Source organism: Melanostigma gelatinosum, assembly GCF_949748355.1.
Source record: "Melanostigma gelatinosum genome assembly, chromosome: 17".
Taxonomy (NCBI): Eukaryota; Metazoa; Chordata; class Actinopteri; order Perciformes; family Zoarcidae; genus Melanostigma; species Melanostigma gelatinosum.
In genome coordinates, this window is record NC_136650.1 from 14,824,305 (window position 1) to 14,843,184 (window position 18,880).

Genomic DNA, 18,880 nt, shown 5'->3' on the forward strand with positions numbered 1-18,880 from the left:
ATGCTGAAGACGGAGGCCTCAGGGGAGAGGACCGGCCTCCGGAGTGCCTCCCCCCACCGTAACGCCTACCGGGCTGAGTTTCAGGCACTAAAGAAGGCCTTTGACCAGCCTCGGATAGATGGAGACTCCAGGCCCAAGGACCTACAACGTGTGAAACAGCCAAGGGGCCGCCAGTATGGCGGCCATGTCAGTCGCATTAAGGACATGTTCATGCAGATGGGCTCAGAAGGTGTGCCGGATAAGGCCACTGTTTGTGAAGATTCCTCGCCTCAAAAGCTGGTCAAGCCCACCAACTTCATCAACAAGGCCGACGGATCAGTGATAAAACTCCAGCATTCCTTATCAGCTGACAGGGTTGGAGGTGCGGGGCCAAAGTTCTCTGAAACCAGGAAGCTGTTTGAGCAGCAGTCACGTGACCAGTCCCAATCCCCAGTCTTTCCATACGGACGTGATAAACGAGGTTCCCATGAGCACCTGGATGACTGGCGAGGTGCTAGGTCTAATCGAGGCAGCACAGACTCCTTGGACTCACTTTGCTCCAGAACAGAGGCGTCCTCGCCAACTGTCAGTCAACTGAGTGCTGTTTTTGAAAATACCGACAACCACAACCATGGCGCGCACCACAAAGGAGTCAGCAGACGGGCCCTCTACTCACCAGACGTGTGCCACCGCCCTGGAGGTGACGTCAGCGAAGATGATTCAAGACAGTCTCCAGTTCGTGGGAGCTACCAGAGCAGGACAGGTGGGAAGTGTCCCACATCCTCGTCTTCTGAGGACCTTCTGAGCGCCAGTCCCGGAACAGAGACCGAGACGGTGCTGAAGCCAGTACCACAAGAGGAAGAAGCCCAAGACAAAGCGGACAAGGTTGAGCCCACGGGCAGAGATAGGCGGCGTCTTTCTGGGGTCACCACCAATGGAAGCCAGGTGAATGGTTCATGTGAAGAAGAGGAGAGACCTTCAGAAACAGGAAAACATATTGAGGATCTCGGGGTGTCCAAAGCTTCAAAACCTACAGATGATGCTGTGATTACCGACAAAGCTTTTGAAGATGCAACCCGTGAGCCATTGCCGACCCCTACTACACCACCTGGGGAAGGCCAGGAGGATGGGGATGGTTCAAGAGAAGACAAGTCCTCTGAGCCTCCCAAGGACCAGGCGGAAGAGCCCGATGAGGAATACATTGGGAACGAGCGGGTGATTTTTAACGCAGACGGGGATGCCTGTTACCAGGGTTGGGGGGAGAGCTGCACAGATCCTGAGGATGACCTGTACGGAGACGATGAGGATATTGTCTACGACCCGGGCTCTGATCTGACAGAGATCCCTGGTCTGCCACACGAAAACAAAGAGGACGTCCCTCCGAAGAGGAAGATACGTTTCAGCACTGCCACCATCACAGTAAGTTGGGTACTGAACAAAAATGTTGTGGACGGCTTAATTGTGTGAGCAATCCAACATAAAAGGCTTTGTGCAGCTCTTATCAAAAGTAGGTTAAAACAACAGAAAGCTAATCTGGTATTCAGAGCTTTATATCGGCTTGTATCCATAGTTACTTTTGAATTGCGGCTAGCTTTTTATAAAATAAAATGACAAAATGATGAGTCTTTATAAGACCTTCATGTTAATTTCACATTGTCGTCCTATAACACGGTCTGTGATGCGATAGATAAAATCTATTTAAAAAAAGAAGCTATTTTGTGATGCAGAGCGTGAGGGTCAAAGCGTCGCCCTCTGGGAAATTGACGTGTTCATGAGTAGAACATCTGTGCATGTGTTAGTCATGCTGGTTCTGCACCCACACAGTTTTCACACATGATGCTGCGTTTGTTTTTCTCAAACAGTCCCATCTCTGTCTTTTAAACGAGGAGCCATAATTCAACGATTTTAATGAGGATGTGCATTTCAGTGGCAGAGTCGAAATTTATCTGTCAAATTCTGTATACTGTATATACAGAATATAGCCGACATAGTGTTTGTGTGTGTTTTACGAGTAGCTAACCTTGTTTTGTCCGTTATGCTCAGTGATATCAGCAGATTTATGGCAAGAGGTTAGCTGTGTTTTTACCATCCGTCCCACATAGATTTCCCACAGTAATTATTACACCACATTAAGGTTTCACTTGTGAAAAATGGTCTTTGTTTCTGATGAAATACATCCATAACGCCCAGCTCCCACAGAGATTCATTTTCCTGGTAACTTCTTATTTTAATTAATAGAAATAGAAGTACCATAGTATTTGTTGCATCATCTGCCATGAATTATTGTTTCTGGGCTAAATTGGACACAATGCAGCCAGTGTTTGTGGATTTGGGAAGATAGATTTGGAAGATTATGGGAAATATTTGTCAGTCTTATCCTTCAGCATTAGCATCAATAAGCTTAACGTTTGCAATAGTAAACAACATACTTTACTTTTTTTTATCCTATGTCTTTAATTCGTCAGTGAAATTCATTTTTAGTCATGAGATTTTCAAACTTTTGACATGCAAGCGATGTGCGTGTGTGTGTGTGTGTGTGTGTGTGTGTGTCTGTGATTGAGAGAGTAAGATTGATGTATGAGAGATTTGGAGCGAACACAAACGTTCCACAAGTTGAGGATCAATCCCATTAACATGCTGTAACGAACCAGAACAATTAGCCCACTTATTCTGAGGAGAATACGAGATGTTGCCTCACTAATTACCCCGTGCCGTCTCTGCAGTATGTCCTTTTGCATCTTTCTCTTCTCCTCCTCCTCAGGACTCAACACACACATGTGCATGAACACACACACACAATCGCAAGCACATATTTCAACTCAGGATATTCGTTGTTACGTTATATAACATAGCATCATATGTCACAATACATTTAACAACAATCTAAAATACAAAATCTGCTTTTGATCATTTGAAAAATGTTCCGTTCATCATACAGTGAAAGTGAGCACAACAAAGCTTGTTGTCCCATTTAGGTCGAACATTCGGGGAATATGCTCCTCTGTTGTTGTTTGTCGTTTTAAGCCGTCGCTTTTCTATGAAAAGGACAGACGCTCGTTCATCATATGGAATATTCAAGAGACGCACTGCCCCCCCCCCCTCCCTTTACGCACATGCACAATTAGACATGCACCCCTCCCACTTCTTCATCACACGCCCCCCCCCCCCTTCTGTCAGCGCATGAGGGACAAACAGGGTTCTGTCTTTTGTTCGTCGATACAGTGAAGGAGAGAAAGCTGTTTTCTCAGCCCTCGGCCCTGCACGAGTCCAGCTTGACCCCTGTGGGAGGAGACTGCAGAGAAGACCGAGAAAAGAAACTGCCGTGTTATAATCTAATGCTCAACGTTCTCTCCCCTTCATGTAATATTCCTTATAGTCCTGCCCCTTAAAGCGGATAAATTATTTCAACATTCCAGCTTTGAAAGCTTCATTAATTTTAGAAAGCATCATGGCAGCCACAGGGAGAAGATGACACACAACTAGCTTTGGCATCCTTTCTGTTAACATGCACACTGACTTCTGTTTGAGAGGACGATTCTCTGATCCAGATTCTCAAAGAAGCCTGTTGTTGTGTTGACTTCACGAGTGTTGAGTTTATATATCTATTGTTTTTAGCCATGTTAGCAGCTCGGGTCTGTGGATGGGGTGGTATGGTCGTCCACCACTTTGGTCCAGCATGAAATATCTCAAAAAGCACTGGATTGTCTGTACAATCGTGGTCCTCAGAGGATGAATCCTACTGACTGGTGAGCCTCTGACGTTCCATCTAGCGCCACCAGCAGGTCAGAGTTTTTACTTACACTGTGAAATATCACTACGTAACAAATTGGCCCCACTTCTCACGTGATTTATTACCTCAGTAAACGCTGTAAACATGAGTTTATGGTCTAAATCGCGAGTTTCAAGTCTTTTTCAATACAGCATGATGGTCTTTTCGTAAATTGTGGTCACATTTATAGTAAAGACCACGAAGCAGGGTATGCTTTAGGGCGCGGCTACCTTATGATTGACAGGTTGTTACCACAGCGCTGTCCGGTCTGGGTGTCGTCTGTATATTTGTCTTAGAATATTAAGCCTTGCGTAGTGTGTTCTCAGGTCATGAAAGTTAATAATAACTTTTTGTATGCCTAAAAATGTCTTATTCAGCATTCACCAAGAATGCGACAGCCAAAAACCAGTCAAATTGGGTCATGAACAACCTGCAAAACGAATGACATTCCCATCAACAGTCAGGAGTACTTTGCGTTTGTGCTAATTAGCAAGTGTTAGCATGCTAACACGCTATTCTAAGATGGTGCATGTGCTTAACATTATGCTTTACAATAATGTCATCGTGAGCATGTGCTATTGCTTTGCCTGTAGTACTTGTACACCCTCACAGAGGCTGTAAACTCTTTCTTTTTTTAACTAATAATTACTTCCACATCCTTTCACTCAGCTGTAACACCCTGACTGACCCAGTGGGAAGTGCTTTGAGCTGCCCGAGGCGAAGGCAGCTAGCTCTCCTGAAGGCACTGACCTACAGAGCAGAATCCCATCTCCTGTTCATTCAAGCAACCGCTTTTATCGTTGACGTTAGCACCTCTAGTTTGCTTGTTCAGTCTGAGGCATATAGACTCATGTATTGAGGTAGATCCAGTCTTCTATCGCACCTTTGATGTCCTGTTGTCAAAGTATGTTCGGTGTAGGTGATATGACATTGACAATACATTGTTTGAACCGAAGGTATGGCACACAGCTCAGCCAGCGTTCACTTCCCCTGTGTGGTTCTCTCACGGTTTAAAAAAATTCAGCCTTGATCGCAAACAAATCCCAAAAGCTTTTAACCATCTCTCACTTGTTGCCGATTTCTTTGCAAGCAATGTGTTGTCTTCCTCTCTTTGTTGAACCGCACCCTGGGAGTTTGGCAGACGACGTCTTCTCCCTCTGCACGCTGTGTCAGTCTCCCCTCTTGTTTGCCTCTCTCACCCTCTACGTGAACGGCATTTATATCGTCTTTTTAATGATACTTACTGTGCCCGTAGAGCAGCTGCGTTTTCATCACTCGATTTCTTAATGGAATTAAGCAGATGTGATGAGCGGAGCACCAGCTCACAGGCCACCATAATCAGCCCCTTCACTCCTGCTGCATTCTGTGGAATGCTGAGTACCATGGATCTGAGCTCGGAGCCATAACCGATATGATAGATCTGTGTCGCTCCTCTTCTCCGTGGCAGTGGTTTTGGAGCCGCGAGACATCATTTTGCATGTCTTTTACTCAATGTTTTGACGGGTGTGTTGTTCTGTGACAGGGATGGTTGTGGTCATCCTCTTTCTAAGATGTATAAACATCTATGTCTTGTAAACACTGCTGTTGTTGGAGATTCAGTTCTGGTATTTAAAGGGATGTGAGGTCAACACAGCGGAATATGAGGTCACTTAGATGACTCATTTGCCTCAGACCAGGGGCGGGAACCAGAGCAGTGTTGGTATTCATTATTATACAGAATAAACAATGTTACTATTAATAATGCACAGTGAATTATAGCCACAGTTGCTTTACTGTGCCCTCAGTCTGGCTAAACTTTCTAAAGCCGCTACTGCCTCAGACTGATATCCGTTTGCTGTATGCGGGTTTGCAACTCAGGCTACAAGACATCAAAGCAATTCAGAGACTCATCTTGTACTTGTACTGGAGCATGAAAGAACATAGAGACAAAGTTGCTGATGCTTAAAAACAGAGAAAATGCCAACCAGCACCCCCCTTGCCAGACGGTTTTGGTCATTTGGGAGCTCATTTGACTGCCCTTAATACAGTACATGGCAGAGCCTCCCCACTGTACATGTTTAAATCCAACGTACATGCATCGACAGAAAAACATATGCAGACATATAAGACTGTTCCAGTCATTCTCAATACAGAACAACTCATAACGTATTATTTTACGATATGTTATTTGCTACATTCTTTAGCATCGTCTCCCTTCTGCCCTGGATTCTGGTGTTTTCCCTCTGCGGGATGAGTGAAGCTGGCTGTCAGCCCTACTAATTATGCAATCTGTGGCTGGGTTTAATGGGAGACAGCAGGGGTATTTTTGGGAGAGAGTTCCAACACTGGTACAGTAGCAATATAACAGCTGACATTTTGGTAAGAAACGCAAAAAACAGCAGCTGAGCTCAGTCAGGTATTTTGGTGGAGGCTAAATTGAAAATCTTGACCAACAACTAGACTTCTTACGGATCGTGTAGTAGTGGAAAAACTTGTGTGGTGACTCTATATGTCATGTGCTAAAAGGCAGCATAAACAATCCAGCACTATTCGTAGGTACCATAGATTAAAATTCAGCCCATAAATGTGTTATTGCGTTGTAGTCCAGCTATGGAAAAGCCCATTTTTGTGACTCGATGGATTTTTTTTCTTCCTCTCTTATCTCTGACAGGTACAACTACTCCAAGCTCGGGTGTTGGATATGTGCGTATTCGTGCGTGCATGTAGCTTATAGCCATTATTAATGCAGTGTTTTTTTGTTTGCTTGTTTCGGTGCCACCCAATCCTCCCTTAGGGATGCATTTTTAACGATCCAGGAAAGGCGAGACGGGCCTTGCGGTTTTTAAGGCTGGTCAGTTGCCTTACAGTGGACAGTGTCATAGACCGCCATCCAACCCAATTCAATCTGGTCCCCTGCTCATGATATCATCAGCGTGCTGCCATTTTTTTATTGAGGTAAAAAACGGCACAGAACAGAGTGTCTCGGTGACACAATGTTCTCAGTGTTTGCTAAGCCGGTGCTGAGGACGGTTCAGCCTGCTGCACTGTCGCCGTGTCCTTGTTTGCAGTGAGTCAGGAACATGATTAAGGCAAACGGTCTGGATTCAAACCGATTGAAATGCTGAATAATATCGACTGCTTTCTGTCCTGAAATCTGTGCCACAAGCAGAATTATTCCAGATCACACAGAGTGGTTATTATTATGCTGTGTGGTCCCAAACTCTGCCAAGTCATTGTTGCATGATGAAGTCCACAGCGTAGATAGTGGGCAGTAGAGCAGCAGTACTGTAACAAGCAACTTGTTGTTGTTGTTGTGTTCTCTCTGATCCCAGCTCCTACTCACTGTATATGACCAAGACCTGAAATAAAGCAGGACATTGTCTACTCTGCGTCCATTCACTCGTTGTTTACTACGCTCTGCCCCTGTTTGAAGCTGGCCCCTCGCTCTCTCTCCCTCTCTCTCCCTCTCTCTCCCTCTCTCTCATCCTGTAGTTGGCCAGTGGCTTGGTTTGCTGGTGTGGGAGTCATGGCACCCAGTGGTATTGTGCCGTAAACAGCGAACTGAAGTGCATTTTTGAGCTGAAAAAAAACTTTAAAGCTACCCGGAAGTTACATCTTCATTACATTTTGAAAAATACTAGGTATTAGCAGTGTATTTCTCTCAAAGATCTCCACTTGTGTGAGCAGTATGTGTGTCTACTGTGTATGCAGAAGGCACTTCGGTTAAAAAAAGAAATGCTGACTACGATTTTGGCATTCCCCGACATGTCAAAAGTCAGTGTCACTTCCTCAGACGAGGGGTGATGTATGTCAAGATGACGGAAAGGTTGGCCTTCAATTGACTGTAAACATCTGTACGTTGTCACTTATCTTCATACAGAACGGGTTACTGAATGTTTCTGTTTGTCTCTCTCTTTTCTCACTCTCACTTCATCCCATCTGCACCTCCTCTTTTTATCTGTCAGTCTCGCTCTGCCTGCTCTCTCAAGACATGAATTAATTTCCATCATCAGCAACTGCCTCGTCCTTCAGCATCCAGACACTTTCTTCAGCACCTGTCAGCTCTTGTGTGTGTGTGTGTGTGTGTGTGTGTGTGGGTGGGTGGCCACAGGTAGAAGTAATAGAATGCAAATGTGCTGAGCTGTCACTGCACAGCAGTCTGTGTGTGTGTGTGTGTGTGTGTGTGTGTGTGTGTGTGTGTGTGTGTGTGTGTGTGTGTGTGTGTGTGTGTGTGTGTGTGTGTGTGTGTGTGTGTGTGTGTGTGTGTGTGTGTGTGTGTGAGTGTGTCAGGTTGTAGTTAATCCACTGCAGGGTTTGCTGGGCTCGCGCCACAGTAGTAGGAACATTTCTCCTGGGCTTTCGAGCCTCTTATTGCCCTGGGCAGCGTCCACTGTCTGGAAGGCGCAGGCGACGGCACTGGCACCGACACACCAATGGCCCGGTTTAATACCATCAGAGGCGGTTGGCTGGGCATTGGCACCATGCTGTGACATCTTAGGCAGGGACTCAAACGACCCTGGAGCAAATTACCCCCAAGCCTCACTCGCTCCTCAGCTTTTCTTTTTCTTTCCATTTTCTTTTCTTTATTCCTCTCTTGCTGGCTCTTCAATAGCCTGACTGCCTGCTGCTCTAACCCATGAATCATATGAGTCACTCAGTTTCTCTCTCTGTTGACATTGCGGCCCATCCTCTGTAAACTCGATTCTCCCTGTTCATTTACTACTCGTCCATTTCCTCATCATCTTAAAGCCTCCTGCATCTCTTCTCGTGTCCCCACATTTGTCCCAGTACACGTCTCCATCTCTCATTTTCCTCCCCATTCAAATGTTATTATCTCCTTTTTTTCACCTTTTTCTCATCCAGACTTACCCCGATGCTCTGTTGCTCCCTCTTCCTCTCTCCTCCCCTGTGTCGTAGTGAGCTCCTGGTTAATCCTCGCTCCTCTTTCCCTGACGCCAACCCAACATTTATTCAGGCTGACTGACGGACACTATTTTGCTGAGGGGTTGTCATCGTGAGAGGAATCTTGCATGATCTTGTAATTCCTGTAAAGGCCAATAATCTTATCAAAGCAACCCGGACTTAAAAACACTAAGAGTAAGCCATGCTACCAGCTCTGTGACACTGTTCTTGACGGTGCTTTGCGTGTTCATATTAGCATGCTAGCATTTACTAATTAGCACTAAACAAAGCATTAACAAAGCAATAAACACATTCCAAATTGAATTAGCTGATAGAATACAAACCGTTTGAGATCAGTGTCCTGCCATACTGCCAAGATCAAACACAGTCGCACACATTACTGCACCGTCTCACATGTTCTCTTTCTGCCTCTTCCTTAGCTTTCCTCTGTTACTTATTTTTTTTGGCAGAACAAAATCCAGTTCTTGTCATCGATTATTCGTCCTATCTAAGAGGAGAAATGTAAAAACCTAGCCTGACTCATAATCGGTCTGCTCTGCGTGACCTTTTCGTTTCAGCATGCTGTCCTACCTTTTTTTTCATCCTCTTTTAACGCAGGATATTTTTTCCTTTGTGTTCCTCCTTTGGTTGCCTCAGTATGTACCAAATGAACTGAACATGGCCGGACTATCTGGAGAAAACCGGCAGGTCTTTCTTTATCTTTTGGGTGAATGCTTTCCATTTGATGGTGCAGTCTGTCTCTTTGTTTCTCTTTCACTCTCTTTCTGTCTGTTCTTATTTCCCTTGTGCGTGCTTTTTAATTTATCTTGTCGCTCCCTCTCTCAATCGCCAATGCGCTCTTGTCCACCCTTTGTCTTCTCTGTTCATCTGACTCTCAGGTTTTTTGGAATTCCCTCTTCTGCCTCTTTGTTATCGATCTCCATCACTGCTCTGCCTCTTCTTTGCTCGCCTCCTCTCATGGATCCACCATCATCTGTCCTCACTGATCTCTCTCAAGTGACTGGCCACATGCTAATGTGTTTATAGCGAGCACACAGTGACTGAGAGAGGCCATTAGAGAGTGTACTTCATGGTAGCATCACGTCCAGGACGTCCCGTGCAGTGCTGGTGTTAGCATTCGTCAGCAGTGTGTTTGTGCTGTGGCTTTTATTATGAGTGTGTGTGTATGTCTCTTACTGATTGCTGAGGGTTTGTGCCTATATATTTTATTTTATATTTATTTAATGAAATGCACAATATTATGTAGGGGGTGTACAAATGGATGTGTGTGTGTGTGTGTGTGTGTGTGTGTGTGTGTGTGTGTGTGTGTGTGTGTGTGTGTGTGTGTGTGTGTGTGTGTGTGTGTGTGTGTGTGTGTGTGTGTGTGTGTGTGTGTGTGTGTGTGTGTGTGTGTGTGTGTGTTAATAATGCAGGGCTGTTGATCACACTGAATGATTGATGACAGGGTCATGGTCCGGATAGAGCTCACGCATGCTCACACAAAGGAATAAAAGCTCACCCTGGCAGCATCCCGTGACATCAATGTGCCCAAGCTGTGCATACAACCAGCACAGTGTCTCTTACACAGAGGGCCATTTATATGTTCACTGTAGTTTTGGTGTCTTTATCATGTGGTAGATATCAGTCAAACACATGCCACATCCCCTACAGCAAAACACAAATGTCTTGACTGACGATATTCATGCATGTTTTGAACTTGTTTGCCCTCATCATTGGTAACTGTCACGGCTCCAACATCACTAAAATGTTGATGACAGGAGCCAGCATTGCTTATTGACAAACATAAATCAGGCTATAGGCCAGATCAATAGATGTGATGCGACATAGCGCCTTATTGATCTCTCTATTGAGACATTCCTCTTTCAACCAATTCAAAGAGGTCAGGGCACTGAGATCCCCAGTGACTCTACAGCCGGCTGCTTGTGGTAACACTCTGTGGGCGTCCAGCGTTGTGAATAACTTGATTCATTTACGTCATCAAGCTAAATGTGTGATGTCCCCATCCCGAAATTCTCACTTGTAGACAGCACCACATGGCTTTAGATTATCAGATTATAATAATAGCAGCCGCAATCAGTGTGGGTTTTCTGCAGCTGTGTGTCTCAGTGAGAAACAGACTAGCGTGCCTGTGCACAGAGCTGCAAAGATACTTTGCATACCCTTGCACCCCTTTATTTGGCACCAGCAGCCAGCATTGTGCAGAGCGCCGCACTACAGACAACATGCACTTTGGAGTCTGCTTGTGCGCGGCTCTCTCCCCTCCCCGCTTGGCCGGGATGGGATGTGAAGTGACGGCAGACTCTTGCTGTGCGGAGAGGCTCCTTTGAGGACCTCACTGCTTAGAGGAGGAGAAAGGCCTCCCTATCCTCCATCACCACATTGTGTTTCTCTAAGCTACAGTCATCTGTTGGTTAATGTGCTGATTTTGTGGTTGTAGCTGATGCTTTTTTATAAGAGCCTTTATTTATCCCAGGGTTAGTCAGCTTTGTAGTGTAGATAATGTAACGTTTGGGAATACAATTGCTTCCAACCACGAATCACCAAAGAATAGAAGTGTTTTGTTGTATTTGTCAGTACAATATCTCCTTTATAAAACTGGATCAAACATCCAGGATCGTGCTGCTGAGGTGGTGGAACTATCTCTATCTCTGTAACTGCTCTATTTGACAAGATTATCCAATCTTAGTCCCACAGCGGGGGAAATTAGCATTTGATATTGTGTGGCCATGTTCTTTAACTCCTTGTGCTCCCTCTCCAGGTGTTCAACACCTACTCCAACGAGGACTATGACCGTCGTAACGAAGAGGTGGATCCTGTGGCCTCCTCCGCAGAGTACGAGCTGGAGAAGAGGGTGGAGAAACTGGAGCTCTTCCCCGTGGAGCTGGAGAAAGGTGGGAAAGAAAACCTAAGAACATCGTAAAACGAGGGGGTGGATCCTGTCAGTTACCCATTTTAGCCAGTAGACAGAATCACCCACGAACGGGATGTACGGGGTGTCACTTCTCTTTAATCAAAGCAGTGATATTTCTATTTTCGTCTTTCTATCCGGGGTTGTTTCCTCATTATTTTCCCCCCAATTAATGTTTTGAATTTCACGGCCAGCCATTCACAACGAGGCTTCTTATTTGAAATACCCTTGCGGAAGTTCACTACAAATCTGATCAGATCACATGAAACGATATTGCAGCGTACAGCTTCTCCTAACTCCCCAGCGTGAGCCTCTTCACTTGTCTTTTCCTGTTGACGTTTTGCTGTGTTGAAATTCAACGTTGCCAAGGACCTGAAATACAATCACTTTGCATCATATCACCATCCACTCGCTGTTACGTAACCCTAACAGCTCATGAATAGTGAATGCAGGATGGAGACTGATGAATGCTACTCTGTTAGGGAATTTCCCATCCAGCACATATCCTATTCATGTGAACTTGCCGATAGTAAACGCCTCCTCCTCTTCTCCATTAATAAATCAGCTGTTCTTCTGTTTGAGTGAATTCATCCATCCATTGTTCCTTGTGTCCCTCAGTCCACCTGACAAAAGTATACTAAGAGCCATTTTGGGTTTGATCCGAGCTTATTGGAAAGTTGGAAAACGGAAGCTTTTAACCCGCCACACACTTATTGAGGCTCAAACACTTTAACTACGTGGTGTGTATGTTCCCAGATGAAGATGGCCTGGGGGTCAGTATCATCGGGATGGGTGTCGGCGCTGACGCAGGCCTGGAGAAACTGGGTATCTTCGTCAAGACCGTCATCGAGGGCGGAGCCGCTGAGAGAGACACCAGGTGAGCTCTGCTTTCCTATTGGACGTCACGCATATCCCTGAGCGACAGGTGAGTCTGGGGACACATCGAAGCAGATTAGAGTTGCAGGAAAGCTCCCATGTGACCAACGTTGCACTTAACACCTATTGTCCAAAAATACACACAACAATCAATCAGCTGTTTCGTTTCCACTTTCCCACCACCACCTTCTCACCTTCTCACCCTCACACAGTCACACAGTCACGCTTTGTTCCTGTCAGCTTTAGCAACATGGGTTAGGATTAGACCCACTGGGAGAGGCGCGGTCTGGGACATGAAGTCTCACACAGGACTGTGTGTGTGTGTGTGTGCGAGGGACACATTTCATTGGAGTGTATTATGTTTTGTGTTTTCTGTGCAAGTTTGCAAAAGTTAGTCTGTAGAAAATGAGTGTGTCTCTGTATATGTCCCGAGATGATTCGCGTGTGTGTCGCTGCTGTTGCGAGGGAGAAGATGTGTATACGTCGTGTGTATTTGTGCACTCTAAAGTGTGAACGGTGCAGAGTAAGCACTCAGCCAGCGATAGAGGAGGAGACGACAGCTTCCCAGCAGACGAGCTGTGGTTTTCTGCCTCTAAGCCGCCAGCTTCTACCTATTAGTGTGTCTGTGTGTGGTTCAGGTTCCCCTGAAACAGATTAAAAGACTGAAAGGCACTTCCATTGCATGCAGTATGAGAGCAGTAAGTACTGTAAGCTCGGCATACACACTGGGAAACCTAGTGCACTGGGGCTGTTTGCGGTAGGTAGGTGCGTTACCCTTGGGGATTAATTCTTTCTTTCATGTGCCATTTTTAGGAAAACATGAGAGTGGGATTAGTTAAATTGTAGCGAGCAGAGAGTTTGTCTTGTTTAAAAGTGAGGGGGGAAGTTCTAAGATGACAGTTGCACTCGAAAAAGTCTCATTTCCCTCAGTGACTGAGAAGTAAGAAGTATGAAAAGTTGAAAGGATCAGAGGAAGGCTTTGCTAAAGCTCAGGTTCAATTCAATTCTGAGCCTGTCGATTTGATCCTTTTTCTCATTTATTCGAGCTGAACAAAGTTTTAATGTCACTGTACTCAGTTCTCCACAATCTATTCAATGTGTTTGCTGTTTTATTAATAATTCTCGCAGACTCAAAATCAATAAAGAGTCTTCTTGATAAACAATGCCTGCTTACATTGTCAGCCATGCTTGCGGCATGTTTTCTAGGGATGGCAATGCCGGTCTGTCGGTTTGTTCGCTGCTTTGGTCCAGACTGCCATGTTGGTGGTACTGCAAGTTTATAACAAAAAGAAATTGGTCAGATTAAAAGGGTGTGGACGTAGTTGTGTACATGGTAGCGTTGCATATTGTATTTCACACATTAAAACAGACATGGTGTTGTTTCTCTCTGTTCACTATTCAGACTTACTTCCAATCCTCTGTCTAAATTGTGGACTCTGGACTCGTAGATTTCTCCCCTCCCCATAATAACAACTTCAACTATGCAAGGGAAATAAAAATACACATAAATATACAAATAATATAAAATAATCATAGTTTAAGAAAGAAATTTCCAAATCCTACTTCCTACGCTCCTATTTATACACACACAGTATATACCAATGACTTTGCTCAGCCGTCAAGTTATCAGAGTCTAAAGCATCAACGCGGCTTAAGAATTGTTACCATATCGATGCAAACTTGTCAGCGGACCCCCCTATAGTATACCAGACCTCTCCAACTTGATGACATACAACACATCCCTAATCCATTGTGCAAATGTTGAAGGGTTACCATCTTTCCATCTCATCAAAATCTCTCATCTAACAAAAGACAAAAGCTTTAGTTTAGCCCGTTTAAACTTTGATCCTTAAGCTGCTGACCTTTCAACAAACAGAGCAATTCAAGTTAAAATTTTTCAATTCAATTTATTTTGTATATGTAGCCCAAAATCACAAAACACAAATTTGCCTCAGAGGGTTTTACAATCTGTACACATGCGACATCCTCTGTCCCAGGACCCTCGCATCGGAACAGGAAAAACTCCCCCAAAAAAGCCTTTTAACGGGGAGAAAAGAGGAAGAAACCTGAGGGAGAGCAACAGAGGAGGGATCCCTCTCCCAGGAGGGACTGAAGTGCAACAGATGTCATGTGTACAGAATGAACAACATAACAGAGTTACAACACATTCAACGCATATGACATGAATTATTCCGAGAATGAGAGTAGTAAGTATCGTGATGGAAACATTACGATTGCTAGAGCAGGAGATGGAGGAGGAATACTTCCTCTTTACATCTCATGTTTTAACAGTGTAGGTCAGTTTAATGCAGTGTTCAAACATTAAATTGCATGATTAGGGCCTCTAATCATCCTTTATTGTGAATCTGCAGCGTTGCCTGTGTCTCCGTGATTGATCTCACAATAAACCTTCATCACAACATCAGAGAAATAAACCGAAGACTCGCGATATTCGCAATAATTACTAGATAGCTTGTGCACATTCATTTGCTTTCTAAGTGCTATCTCACTCACTCACACACACACACACACACACTCAGGGGAGGAGTCACGAGCCAGAATGTAATTTCCTATCATCATTACCCTTTCCAGCTTTAGTGCTCTCCCTCTCTTTCTCTTGCTGAGTCGGATGTAATGGTCTGACGCACGCACACACACACACACACACACACTCACAGGCAGACAGATATATGGGTTTGGTTGTGGCTCATTGTATTGTCTGGCGCAGGTGACCTTATATGTGTGTCTGTGTGTGTCCCGGGGTGACATGGGGAGATGAAGGTGTGTGTGTGTGTGTGTTTTGTTATATTCCCATGAATTGTGGTCAATTTGTTTTTATTTGTTTTCCAGCTGCCCTCGCTCAGCCGCTTGTATGTCAACCAGCCTCGGTCACCTAAAGCCACATTGACACATTAGATGCTGTGAAGGTCAGAAAAGCGTCTGAGCTGCTGACTGGCCGACAACCAGCTCGCTCTCTTGTCTACCTGTCAGGCTGACGCGTCGCTCTACGTCCATGCGGCAGCTCCGGTTGACGTGTTGGGTGTCACGGTTATATTGAATCCAGCTCTGCAGCGGCTGAACGTTGTGACAGGCTGAGAGAGGAGCAGAGAGGACATTGCTAACTGCAGTTGCTGATGCGACCATCGGAGGACATTGCTTGATTTAGATCTTGTCTTTGCAGGAAATCTGCTCAAAAATTCAGTTTGCAGAAAGTAAACGGTGTTGAGTTGGGAGCTTAACCCATTCTAGGGACTAAAGAAAGGATTTGTCTGTGTCTTGTGAGTCCCTGAAGTATCAATCACTATACTCTTTCAACAATAAATGCCCCGATAGCAATTTAACCTTTTACTTTTTTTAATTTTTATTATTCCCTTTAATTGTTGTTCCATCATGCAAATTAGGAAAAATTGAGTTATGGGGCTTTCATCGGCCAGTGGTGCTCAGATTACAGCATTCATAAACATTTACACAAAATACTGTAGAGTCAGCTTGTTTGAATGAACTCCATGTATTTAGAAATTGTACGTGAGGCAGAATTAGTTTGGTGCGTGCTAATTGATCTCTGTAGAACTGAATAACTCTCATGAAACACTTACTCATTATCCTCTCAATTATCCTGAGCATGATTAGGCTCCAGCCTCGTTGTTCTGGTTTGATTGGACCATTTTATGTCACAAAATGTGATAATTTGACTCGATTACAGTGTAATTAAATTGTCTGCATTCAACAATATTGAAGAGATTGGCGGAAGCCCTACATGCAATATTTCCATGTTTTTTCATGACTTGGACCAAATGGAAGTGCGGCCTCTGCAGTGGGTTTGTTGTAGAAGCAAATGATACATGTCTGGTGCCTTCAAGCAGTGAAGTATTGGAACAATCTGCTGTTTGTTGAAAAATAATGAGAGCTAAATTTAGTTTTATTCATATGGCGAAGAAATTATTTAAAACTATGTTTCAGAAGAATCCTCAGTCTGGTTTTTATGCAGATTTCCAAGTGGGGTAAAATGGAATATTTAGCAAGGACGTCTCTTTTTAAGTCATTTTCCCTCTATTTCCCTGTCATGAATAGTGGTTCATCAGGAGTTTGATTTCAAGCTTAGCTGATCTCTCGTTGTTTTCAGAGCAGAATTGTTCGAAATGCTCGCTGGCCTCCGTGAGCTCGTTAGCCCTCCGAGTTTTGTTTCTCTTCTGTCTCTCGGTCAGGCAATCGTCTGAAGCTATCGCAGTGGAGATGTGTGACCGCAAGGAAGTCTGACACTGTTGCAATTCTGAAAATAATGTGAATATGCAGGCCAGTTTCTTTGTCCCCTGTGCTTCTTTTGCTGCATGAGTCGTAATGTAATTTTGACATTTATTTTTGTAGACTAGTCAGGGACATTGTGTACGTATTGGCCATATCAGGATTACTTCATCTCACACGTACGCACAGATGGTGAACACAAACTGACTCGCCAGTTTAACACTCCTGCTTTCATCTGTGTGTGTGTGTGTGTGTGTGTGTGTGCGTCAGGATCAAGGTGAATGACCAGATCGTGGAGGTGGATGGGACCAGTCTGGTGGGCGTCACCCAGAGCTTCGCCGCCTCCGTCCTCAGGAACACATCAGGAGTCGTCAGGTACGGCCCTCAAACAAACACGCAGCTAATTATTAGTCCCGTACAGTCTTTTGATCCGATATATATTTTATTTCAGTACAAAAACAATTCTACTACTTAGTCAGGACTTTATGGAAACAGGACAGAGTGATGCCAGTGATTTAATTTAAAAATAAAATCAAGCTCAATTGCACACATATTCTATGGTACTCCAACATCAGTTGACGCTTATATATATAATACGATGTAAAGATTCAGTGCTTGATCAATTTGTTTTTTAAATTTGACGATTTATTTATTGCATTCACACATTAGATTTGTAGGTTTTCACCCGCTGATGAGGACCTTTGGATAAGATTATAGAAGTGTGTCGAGCAGCTATCAGCCCCCGAGCACCAGACGTGCCATCGTACAGTAGCAGACATAATTACTAACAAACTGAAGCCTCTAAAAAAACTCCTTTCGTCTTCGCTGTTCACGACCACTGCATGGTGCAATTCTGAAAGCTGCTCATCCTGCTGTCATGGTGCAAAAGTGGCAAAACAGCCGCTGAAGCCGTTCTGAGATTTTGTTTGGCAGGCCCCTCAACGCCATTACCATATCTGAGATACTGGAGAATGTGGGAACACCGTATGTGACAAAAGTCTGGTGCGTTTGACAGTCAAGCAGTTTTTGGCAGGGGTTCGCGAAGAGCACACACACACACACAGAGCATAGCAGCTTTGATTTGTCCTTGGCAGTGTTGTTTGCCTGCCATCTCTTACTTTCATACTTTCTGTTGTCTTTGATTTTTTATGATTTACTGTTGTCTTTTCTGTTCATGTTTCATCACCATCATCTTTTATTGAGTATTTCATCCTCTCCCCTCTCACTCCCAACCTGGTCATATACCGACGCTAAAGGGTGCCTCTGTGTGTCGGTATCGGGCGCCGAGGGGCACTGACCAAACGTCCGTGTTAGATGAGAACGGGTTGTCTGTTTGCACCCCTCTATCCCAGTTTTGTTTACTTTGCCATGCTTCAATTTGTCTAAACGAATTGATCCATAAATCCATCCATCCCCATATCCTTGATATTATTATTATTATGGATTATTATATAATCTATCAGCCTCAGTGGGGTTGTCAACTATTCCGGTGCAATGTTCACTCAGCCAGTTGTGGGAGGATAGATGTGTGCACTGTGGAGAGTACCTGGCCCGGGGGAAGAGCTGGTGGCTGAACGAAGACATGTCCAACAGTATCTGAACATATGCTGTTTGCTGAACTAATATTGACAAGGGTTTTTTTTCCATATACCAGGATGTGGCACTATAGGCTTGAAAGGTTCCATCTATCACCTGTCCATCTATCTCGTCAATTATAAATAGGTTAAAATGTGCGGTGAAGAAAGATGTATTGTCTAATCAGTCTATTGAAGCTCTAGAAATGCAATTAGTGACTTCAACACAGATCTACATTTTGTTATTTAAATTGACCGTATGAAAAATACAACACTGTTAACAATCGTATCGCAAATTTGAATGATTATGACAGTTCTTGCTTTTTCTCATCGATTCCCCAGACTCTCTTCCTCACTGCTCTCTCTCTATTTCAGTCTTCCTCTATCATGTCACACCCACTCACTCCTCCTCCTCCTCCTCCTCCTCCTCCGTCTGATCACCAGAGGTTTTATGGCCAACTGTCCTAGATTTGCCGTTTTAGCTATCTTTAACCCTGACTTCCAGCACTATACCGTCCAGGTTTCGGGCATAAGTTCCCCCCAGCGTGACAGTATAAAACACAGATGTAAAAGCCCTGTCTTATGGATCACTTTTGAGAAAACACAAGAGTAATACGCACTTGGTAGCAT

At 44.4% G+C, this 18,880-nt stretch overlaps 1 protein-coding gene across 1 annotated transcript in view; it reads left to right on the forward strand.

Annotated features, from left to right (window-relative positions):
* ppp1r9a (protein phosphatase 1, regulatory subunit 9A) overlaps positions 1–18,880 on the forward strand; it is a gene marked incomplete at its 5' end in the record, with an annotated part of 37,319 nt that continues 18,439 nt past the window's right edge. The window contains 4 exons of the mRNA XM_079287949.1: positions 1–1,398; positions 11,409–11,541; positions 12,315–12,435; positions 16,947–17,051. Of these exons, the coding sequence (XP_079144075.1) occupies positions 1–1,398; positions 11,409–11,541; positions 12,315–12,435; positions 16,947–17,051 (1,757 nt within the window). The remainder of the gene's footprint in view (positions 1,399–11,408; positions 11,542–12,314; positions 12,436–16,946; positions 17,052–18,880) is intronic.